The 10,789-nt window shown below is 39.4% G+C and overlaps 1 protein-coding gene across 1 annotated transcript in view; it reads right to left on the bottom strand.

Annotated features, from left to right (window-relative positions):
* Positions 1–268: 268 nt before the first annotated feature.
* The window catches only part of LOC120766869 (ankycorbin), a 90,267-nt gene continuing 79,746 nt past the window's right edge, over positions 269–10,789 (bottom strand). Inside the window, exon 7 of the mRNA XM_040092600.1 lies at positions 269–1,044. Within this exon, the coding sequence (XP_039948534.1) occupies positions 638–1,044 (407 nt within the window). The 3' untranslated portion in view covers positions 269–637. The remainder of the gene's footprint in view (positions 1,045–10,789) is intronic.

Here is a 10,789-nt window from a genome sequence, read left to right as displayed (position 1 = left end):
AATAATCACATTTTAACCAATAACCACTCCCCGTATTCACCTGACATGGCATCGTGCGACTTCTTCCTTTTCGGAAAAATGCATTTGCCCATGAAAGGAAAGCGTTATGCAGACGTAGAGGCCATTCAAAAGGCTTGCAGCGGCATACTGGCGGCCAACCTGCCAACGAGCTAAAATACTCGTTCGACATGCTTTTGGACCATGCAAAAAGCTGTATTGAAGCAGAAGGAGATTATTTTGAATAAAATAAACTGATTTTGCCGAAAAAACCATTTGTTCTTTTTTTCAAAGTCCTGTTTACTTTGGAAAGCACCTTGTATACAAATTTGTGTGAGTGTTAATGCCCACTTGCAGCTATAAAAAAATAAAGTTTTTACGCAGCGCTGTTTAGCGCTTCTACGAGCAGGGCATGTTTGCACCGCACAACACACTCTCTCTCTCTCTCTCTTACGTTCTACAACACAACGCGCTCTGCTTGCTGGCCCCCAACATGCAAGACGCGCGCGCGGCGGAAGTGCACACGACATTATTGCATTTGATTTCCGTTTGTTATTAACTTGTCCGGCTGATGTGGAAGTGCGTGGCTAGTGGAGTAGACAGCGAAGAGCAAGCGTTTGGGTTGATTGTTTGTGTTGTTTTACTTTCCGGTTGCATCGTTGCCACCGCAACATCCGCCAGTTGCCTGTTTATCGGCTGCAACACCGGCGGCATCCGTTGCACTGCCACCACCACAACCTGCCGCAGTTGTGGCGCCCATCGCCGCACCGCCGCCACCGCCACCGCTGCCGCCCGACTCCTTCACGGTGAATGTGACGTAGTACCGTTTATTACTGTCCAACTTGTCCGAGGGCAGTGAAATAAGTTGTTTGCTCTTGCCATGCGATAGCTCCAGCGCAACTTTGCCGCCACCACAACCGCCACTGCCACCCGTGCCGCCGCAACCGCCACTGGTCAGTATCTTCGGCAGATAGAAACTCCCCACACCGGTCTTCTTGTACGCGCCAAAACCGAACTTCGGCATTGTGTGATGGTTCATCATGGGTACTGCAAAAGCAAGAAATGCGTTAAATTTATAAATAACAACCACTGCAACAACAATGTACATATATAAACAGCAAACAGTTAGTTGTTGGACGAGTATTTACTCGCGCAAATATAAATAGAAAGTTGAGAAATTTCTTAGCTAATTAAAGTGCAAAAAAGTGATTACAACGAATTTTACACAAGATTAAGTCATTTGGCGAATTCGCTGAGTAATTAATGAGTGACCGTGAGCGCGAGTTGATAAAATGGCAGCGTCTCCACAAGCGCAAGCTGTCAGAGTAGCAGAATGTAGCGAAGGAGTTGTTTGATTTTGACGAGATTCTTGTTACGAGAACGAGAACGAGAAACAAGAATTGAAAAATAGCAGTAAAAACACAAATAAGAACAAAAAAAAGTTTTAGCAAAATATTTGGTTTTAAGCCAGGGTTTCTTCCGTAGAGCAAATAAGTAAAGGTTAAATAAAGCAGTAAGTAAAAGTCAGACGGAGACTGGAGAAATGTCGGGACGACAAATGCGATAATGTAGAAGGTGTAGAATAGTAATAATGACTTCAACCTTTAAAACCGCCAAATAACTTACAACAAATCGAACCATAACTAAAAATTCAAGTATCGCTTTTTTGAACTCTTTGTGCTTCACAGCACTCGAACGCCAAAAAATAACTCGAGAGAAGGATACTCGTATATATGTGTGAAGGAAGTCTGTTTATATGTGAAGATAAATTTATTTTAGCTCGGTTGATCTCCGAACAGAAAATCACAGTTGAACCAATTTCATTACCAGAAATTATATATGGCTAGCTTAAGAAGAAGGGATGTTGGTGCTGCATCATCCGAAGTCAAAAAAGGTTATTAATAGTTTGCCCACGTAATGCTGAGAACTTTTTGAAATTCCAAATTTTGACTTTCTGAAAAATTTCTAAACGAAAAGCTCGATAAAGATGAACCGCAGCTATATACCTTTCACAAATACAAACGACTCCTTACAAGAATTTTGATCGTTTAGTTTACTTGTATGGCAGCTATATGCAATAGTGGCCCGATATCTGCGGTTCCAACAAATGAGCAACACCTCGTGAAGAGAAGGACGTACTCAAATTTCAGATTGATATCTCAAATGCTGAGAGACTAATTCGCATATATACCGAAAGACGGACCGACATGACTAAACCGGACGCAGCCCGTCCCGCTAATCGTTTATACAAAGGATCATCCATTTCGAGGTTCCCTACTACATCGAACTTCTAATGTTGTTATCACCCGAAAGAATATTACTTGGCTTTTAGTTTTCGAAGATAATATCTTTCAAATACTACGTCTCAGTTGTACCATCCGTTAAATCCAATTTTCGATGACTCTTTCGAGTCATTTCGAATGGTAACTAGCGATGATTTGTTCCAAGGTCTGATCCGAAGAGAAATTGTCCGCATAGACTATAAACTTTACATATCTTCACAGTAAAACTTTAACGGTCTAACCCAAACATGAAAATACTGGCTGTTCTTGATTGATGCGATCTGTGAGAAGTGGCGTTGTCTTGTTGAAAACAAATGTTGCCGAGATTACGAGATTCAATTTCAGGCATCAAATAGTCGGTTATCATGGAGCGATAACGGTGGCCATTGACGGTTACTTCCTCACCGACATCCTTATTGCAGAAATGTGGACCGATGATTACACCGGTCCGCAAACAACATCAAACCGTTGCTTTTTTTCTTTATGAAATGACAGGTCTTGAATCTTTTCAGGTTGCTCTTTGTCCCGAATGCGGCAATTTTGCTTGTTTACATACCCATGGAGACAGAAATGAGCCCCATCGCTGAACGAAATTTGGTCGTCGGATCTTCACGTAACTTTTCAAGAGCCCATAGATCTAAGCGATGTCGCTTGGGAAGGTTGGGCGGCAGCAGTTCTTACATAAGCAATATTTTGTACGCTTTTAATTTAAGATCTCGGCATAAAAATGCACCAATTCGGTCAAATATTATCCAATAATGAATACCGAGTCTCAAGATAAGTGGTGGTGTTGCAAATAGTACGCTCAGTAGGCCGATCATGTTGACCATAAGTTGAGCGAAGCGCTATCGGTTGCTTTATAACAACGCTGGATCTGGACCAGCATTGGTAGAAAGCTCTCAATAACACTTCTCACTAACTTTCTCGTTGAGCTTCCAACTTTGTATGAAAAAAATGCAATGTTCCCTTCCTCTAGCTGATCTGCCTTAGTTATAGTCTCTATTAGTTGTTGGCTCGGCGGGACATTTAATATCAACAACCCGCGTTGGAGTCCAAGTTTCAAGGATTATATATTGTATATGTCTGAAGCCATGCAAGAACCCATATTCGCTGAGCCTCATGGTAGCCTTCAAAGTCTCAGCAGTCACTACTGATGAACAAGTATGCTAAATTCTCTCACTATAGAGAACAATTGCTTCAACGCAAGTATTAACAAAATAACTTATAGAAGTAGTTCTTGATGAAAACTCTTCTAATCAATAAAGAATTGTGGGGTGAAATTATGAAATTACGTTTATCCTATATGCGCATGATATTTTCTAGAACAAAAAGTTTAAAAGAGTGTCAGTCTTCACCACGGCTATTTCAGACATGGCATTACGGAAGGTCCTTCTAAGTTGGAAAACAAACTTTTATATAGGATTCTCATAAATGTAATATATTCGAAGAAATACTTCCGGTAAGCACCTGATTTCTAAAAATGAAGAACTTGAAAATCAAAATTTCTCCAACTCCAAAGACACATCTTTGGAAAAAATCTTCAAAAACACAAATGTATTGAGAAAACTGTGGTTTATCCGACATGAGAACCTCTCCAGGAGCTTTGCAGACAGCAGACACACAAATCACATACTTAAATGACTTAAATTTTTATCAGTTGCTGACAAACTTTATTGCATTTCGGCAGAAACAAAACTTCAGCGCACTACGTTTGTCAGCTCCTACAATGTCCGGCTGTGGACGAGCTGCTTCGCTTTGTGGCTCTGCGGGTGTAAGTATGTGTGGGTGTATGCAACCGAATGTATGTCACACAACAGAAATCAGTTTCATGTTTACATTCACATTATTCGCGCTAAGAATTTCGGCTATTGTGTTGTTGTTGTTTGTATTGCGTCCTTTCGTTATTTTCTGTTACTTAAGCAAAATAAATTGCATTCGCTGATTGTCGCCGCTCATATTGCTACGCATTTATATACATATGGCTGTCTTTGTGTGCTTGTGTGTGCATATGTGGAGGCAACATTCGCTTCATCACCACCAGCGGTTGATCATTCACCACTTCTCCGTTATGTTGACACTGTCAGCATAGCAACAGTGCAACGTCAGACCATTGCATCAACTGAATATTGAAACAACAGCAACAACAACAACACTTCTAATGGGTTTACACAAAATTGTAAAGAATGTTCAACACACACACACATGAACACATACACACATATACATATATATGCATGAAACCGAAAATCGCTAAGATATTTCCGTTACGAAAATGCAGCAGCACAATAATGGCGGCGAAGATCTCCACAGAGAAAGAAGCAGACTCAGAGCGACTGTGTTGAAAACTAAAGAAAAAAGTTTGCAAAAGAAAATTATAATAAAAGTTCCACCAGAGTTGCATTTCGGGCTCCCCGGGGGGACGCACTGAAATATTGTATCATTCGCGCGCGCTGTGGGCCAGCACATTAAAACAACGAAAACAGCGACGACAACAACAACAACAATGGCAACAACAACAACAGCCAGCTAAAATGCCAACAATGGATTTGTAAAAGTGAAAGAAAACGACCGGAAAGGAGAGCACAGCCAAAGCAGCGACAGTGACAACGACGAAATGAAAGTAAAGCAACAAATAAAGTAAAATAAAATAAATAAAATGCGAAGCAAAAGTGACATTTAAATGCGAGTAACGGCGAATTTTTAAACTTAACTGGGAGAGAAAGCGGAATACACGTTAAGGAGATTGAGGGAATGAGTTCATATATAAGTAGTACGCTGGCATATGTATTAGTGGTGTTGGTTCTTTCAGCCGTTTGGGTGGACGGATGCAGAAATCACAACGGTAAATGACAAATGGCGCAGTGTGCGTGAAGTGGCACACCAAAAATACGCGCAAAATGATGTTACGTTTTAACCAGCAGGCCGTGGGCCAAAAGCAGTAGCTGGCCGATCCGGATAAAATGGTAAATTTAATCAGACGATTTGAGATGTAAGAATTCTGGCAAATAAATATTTGGTAAATATTATACACATTGACGTTATATACTGAAAAGTATATGTTTATTAGATCGCGTCGATTTTTTGGTACAAAATCAGGTATGTTTGAGATACCTGAACATCGATTTATCGCAGTTTGAAAGAACATTTAGGCTAACGAAAGTTGTGTGCACGGTTTGTTCCGCAAAAATTGATTGACGACCAAAAATTGCTCAGAATCCAACATTCGAAGGACATCATGTGACCGATTATTTGACCAAAAATCACATTTTAACCATTAACTACTCCCCGTATTCACCTGACCACCTTCATTTGCCCATGAAAGGAAAGCATTATGCAGACGTAGCGGCCATTTAAAAGGCTTGCACCGGCATATTTGCGGCATATGTGCTAAAACACTCGTTCGACATGCTTTCGGACCATGCAAAAAGCTGTATTGAAGCAGAAAGATACTATTTTGAAGAAAATAAATTGATTTTGCCGAAAAAAACCATTTATTCTGTTTTTTTGTAAGTCCTGTTTACTTTGGAACGCGCCTTGTATAATTTCATGCGAATAACTCAAAAACTGACTAAGAAATTTGTATAATTCCAAAGAAGCTTTGGCAAGCCTAATTAGCTCAAATAAGCTGGATTTGGTATGAGCTTAACCAAATAATGAACACTGAATAACATGAACATTTTCAGTGTTGTACTCAAAGGGTGTGGGGCTCAAGCCACCACCATTTATTAAAATGACAAAAATAGCTGTACGCGATAGCAAAATTTTGAAGACAAATTCGTAATAAGGACACCTCAAATACCCGACAGACCTCTTAGCACAGCAGTGGCAAATCTTGCCATCAGTTTTTTTGAATCGCCTTCTGATCTGGATTTCGACTAATTTTTTAGACGTGAGATGTCATACCTTCAAGCATTATTAGTACTAAGTTTTAACCCAATATATTCATTAGCTCTCGATTTCTATGCCGTAGAATGAAGGAGTCGGAAGGAAATTAAATTGTGTTCGCCCATTTTTACAATACCAGATGGTATTGTCAACGTAATACCACAGAACTTCTTCTGCAGTGACTTAGGTGTCATGAAACGTGTGCCGCAACGCCAGGCTGATCTATCTCGAAGCATATTTGTTTTCATACTGCGGACGAAGTGTCGAAAAATAGCTTCTAGACCACGCATTTGTCACAGGAAGTCTGCAGAATATGCGAAGAAAACTATAAATTATGGCATATATATTGTAGATCTACATCGCAGTTCTTTAACGTTTCCTATGCAGTAGTCGGTAACTTGTTGTCTATTGACTTTTGCTTCTGCCCCAATTGGCACTGCCAGTGATCAAGTACAACTTTGAACTTCAAACGTCGCACGACGTTGTCATTATCCAAAAGTCCTTTGAATCTATCTATCAAGCAGTCAATAAGATTTTCCATTTCTTTGGTATTCAAAGCACATACTTTTGCTGGTAGCAAAAAACTCAGTTGGAATCCATCAATACTGCTCTAGAAAAGCGCTTCCTCAAACCGTCGCCGATTGTATCCAACAGAGGAATACACACTGAGACCCTGTAGTATTCTTCGCAAGTTCTCATGCAGAAGTTTTTGCGTTTTGTTTTTGGTTTTTCTTCATCAACTCTCGGTTCTGCTGCGCTTTTTTCGTGTCTGAATAAATGGATCGAAAATGTTTCTCAGCTTTTTGTATTCGATTTCGGAACATTACAAGCGGCATATCTATCATATTTAATGCCTTTATCCAGATCAATCGATTCTTTCTGAAGAATTAGCTGTAGCTTTCGCTGTTTCCTTATTTTTCCAATTACTTTTTTTTAATATTCCATCCACGCAGAAGCAATTTCCTAGAGGACTCTTTTTCTTACAACTCTTCGTTCACCTCGCACTTTGGCAACGTTTTGAAACCAACACGCTACTATATATGTATAAGCTGAAGAAAATTTTCTGGTTAATAATAAGCATCTTCTCATAATTAGAATTTTTTTATTGTCGCGCACGTGTAGGCAAAGTCAACTGCTTTGCGGTTACAGGCGGCGCGCTCTATGACAAACAAACAGATCATTAGGTGGCGCAGCTGGACGAACCGACAAAGTGCGACCACAATCTACAAACATACCTTTACCGTTTCGTTAAGCCCCAAATGCCAAGTGCGACTATCACACCTAGAGCACGCTAATAACCAACCGCCGCAGCCGTTGACTGCCTTTCCAAAGGGTGCCAAACAATGCCTACAGTCCACAACACGTGGAAGTCGAAAGACGAAGCAAAGTCAAAAAAGCCTTAAAGTCACTGCAGGTGCACAGCAGCGGCAACTGGCTGCTTAACCCGCACAGCAAACTGACTTTAGCAGCTCAAAAGTGTCTACTCCCCGCTGTCCTTAGTCCTACCACTTTCATCCAACCTTTGCAAACTAATTTCCTCGTTCGCCCTCTACGTTTCTTCTTCCTCAACTTAATCTAAAGCAAACGCCTGTCATTCAAGACTTTCCGCCTTCCATCAAATCCAACTCGCTGCTGCTGTTGTTGCTGTTGTTTAGGTCTCATCCGCAACGCATCGCTTGTGTCTTCTGTCACCTGCATTCTATTTAAATTTTAATTCTCGCTTAATGAGTCACTTTTCTCTGCTGCTGGCCCTTTAACCTTTCTGCTGTCGCTCCCTGCTTCCTTCCGCCGCATGGCCTCTCACACCGGCGTTGTCGGGCTTTTGTCGCCCGGTTTTGTGTTCATCCTCGGCCGGTTGCTTCAGCTGCGTTCAAAGGAGTTATGTTCTCGACTTTATTTTGTGTAAGCGGCCCGATTAGAAGCTTGTCAAGCTCAACCGCTTTGTCTAACTAAGTTTGCTTGCGAAATTAAACAAAAAGAAAATGTACATACATATATACTGTTATAGTATATAGCTGTGTGTATAAAATTATTATTTAAAATGGTCGTCGGACATTTTGAAGCTGTTTTTGTTTTCAAATATGATAAGCATAATAACAGGCCGCAAAATAAAATGGTGATAAATTTGTTTTAGACCAACTTTAAAGTGGCAGCCACTGAGAAGCTAAAAAATACGGTTATGTCCCTTTTCTTTGCGGCGCTTTTCTTTCAGCGACAAACACATAATTAACTCGCTTTTCATTCAGCAAAAAATGTGTTTTCCTTTTATTTTTGACACAAGCAGGAAGTTTCATGAAACTGAGCAGCATTTGTAAAGTGTTTTTGGGTTTTCTGGTATTTGTTTGGATCGCAATTTAAAGTGGTTTCAGTGGTTTTATTTATTTTAGAATTTCGTTTCATTACCTACTTGATCTAGCTCAGAGTATGTGAAAGAATATAGTGATATTAGGCAAAAATAAGAAAGGCGACGAATTCAAAGCTCTAAGCCAAGTTTCAGAAATTAATTTTTCGTACCCGACTAATTCTTAAATTCAAGTAGAAACCGCAACTCTTTTGATAACCCGTCAAATACTGAAAGAGAAAGTTTTTCATATGTAAGGTCTACAACCGACCAGCTTCTCAACACACCGAGAAAGGTAAATCAATCCGCAATTATTTTTTTATTTTAAGGCCCCTTTTGATAACCCGTCAAACATTCCAGGACTTCAACTTGTAAACATATGATTTTTTCTACATAATGTTGTAGAAAACAAATGGAGCAGCAGGAACTAACAAAGAGAAACAATCAGCATGTAATACTTTCGTTCTAGCCTCCGCATCCCAGTGGCTAGTCATTATTTTGAAATTGAAGACAACTTTTCCAACTTATGTACAACCAGCCTAATAACAAAATAAAGAAACTTGAGCAATCCATCACAATAAATGATGGAAGTGAGAACAGTTCAAAATAGTAAAAACAGAACTAAGTAGTAAAGTAACAGAACTAAGTAGAAAACCTTTCAAAGGGCTGCTGGTAGCGTATCGCTTCAACTGAATTTATCTGAGAAAAACTTGGCCAGCTCATAAAAAAACAGAAGATAATAGATCTTAAATTGCTCATAGCCTTTTCTGAAGAGACTTCCACTTACTCTCCAGTCGATTCTACTAATTTTTCTTTGAAAAAAAAACTTATACGTAACAACTTACATATAATGAGTAGTCGAAAAAGTCTTTTCGTCTTTATAATCAATCTTCAACTTATTTTTTGTTTTTATAATGAACTTTAATGAACCAAATATGTACTACTTTGGTTAACCACTTTTTAAAATTTTTTCGCTAGAGACATTATTTCATCAGTGTAGAACTTTTCTGGTTTCTCTGCGAAAAACTGCGAAAAGTAATTTTCATAGGCTTCTTTTGAAGCCAACTTTACTCCGTTAAGCGAGTTCTGCATTGCCTGAAACAAATTGTAGTCCAATGGTGCAAGATCAGGTCTATATTGTGTATGCATCAAAACTCCTCAGCCAAGCTCTCCCAGTTTTTTCCGAGTCATCAAAGAAGTGTGTGGTGTAGCGTTGTCTTTCTGTTGACCAGTTCTGGCCATTTTTTTCTATTGCTTGCTTCAATCTCATCATTTGTAGACAGTAAAATGTAGACGTTCGACCAGGCTGGAGCAGCTCGTAGTAAATGATTCCTTTCCAATCCCATCAAACACTTAGCATAACCGTTTGAGGCGTCAATCCTGGCTTTGCGACCATTTATTGATCTTTACCACGCTTGGACCATGACCTTTTTCGCACATTATTATCGTATTTGATCCACTTTTCGTCTCCTGTTACCATTCGCTTCAGAAATGGTTTGATTTCATTTCGTTTCCGCAAAGAATAGCGGATGTAAATTTGGTCCTTTAAACTTTTCACAAGCAATTCATGTGGTACTCAAACATCGAGCATCTTTTTGTAGTCAGCCCTTTTGAAATGGTTCAAAGCCGTTTGATGCTGAATGTTAATTTCCTTAGCGATGTCATGGCTGCTTATGTGACGGTTCTGGTCAATCTTTTCCATAATTTCATCGACTTTTTTAAACGAAAGTTCGACCAGAGAGAGGTGCATCTTTCACATCGAAACTTCCAGAACGGAATGAACCATTGTGGTTGTACCCGAACTGATATAGCATCGTCTGAGTAAACTTCACCATTTCATTGGTGGCTTACGTGGCATTCATCCCTTTTTTATACAAAAATTTCAAAATATAGCGAAATTCTTCATTATCTTCATTAATTTTTGAACAGCTGTAGCTTTTTTTCAACTTCCCCGAATTGTTGAATATTTTTTTTTATGGATAAATGAAGTTTAAAGTTTCACCTTTACAACACTATATTGTATAACACAATGTGATTGGCAGCACTACAGATACAGGTATACGACTTCAACAACATCTATTGACAAAATACGAAAATACTTTTTCGACTGCTCAATATAAGGCCGGAAAAGACATAAAGGGACAGTGTGGAGTTGACATATGATATGGCAGATGATATAAACTTGAAGTATGGGGATTTAAAGTAAAAAAATTTTGCTCAAATATATAAGATCACATGTTGAAGCGTGATCTGAAAGCAAGCGCAAGTCATCACCCGCGATGGT

This window comes from Bactrocera tryoni, chromosome 1 (assembly GCF_016617805.1).
Source record: "Bactrocera tryoni isolate S06 chromosome 1, CSIRO_BtryS06_freeze2, whole genome shotgun sequence".
Lineage (NCBI taxonomy): Eukaryota > Metazoa > Arthropoda > Insecta > Diptera > Tephritidae > Bactrocera > Bactrocera tryoni.
The sequence above is the reverse complement of the archived record's forward strand: the minus strand, read 5'-3'. Positions and strand labels throughout refer to the sequence as shown.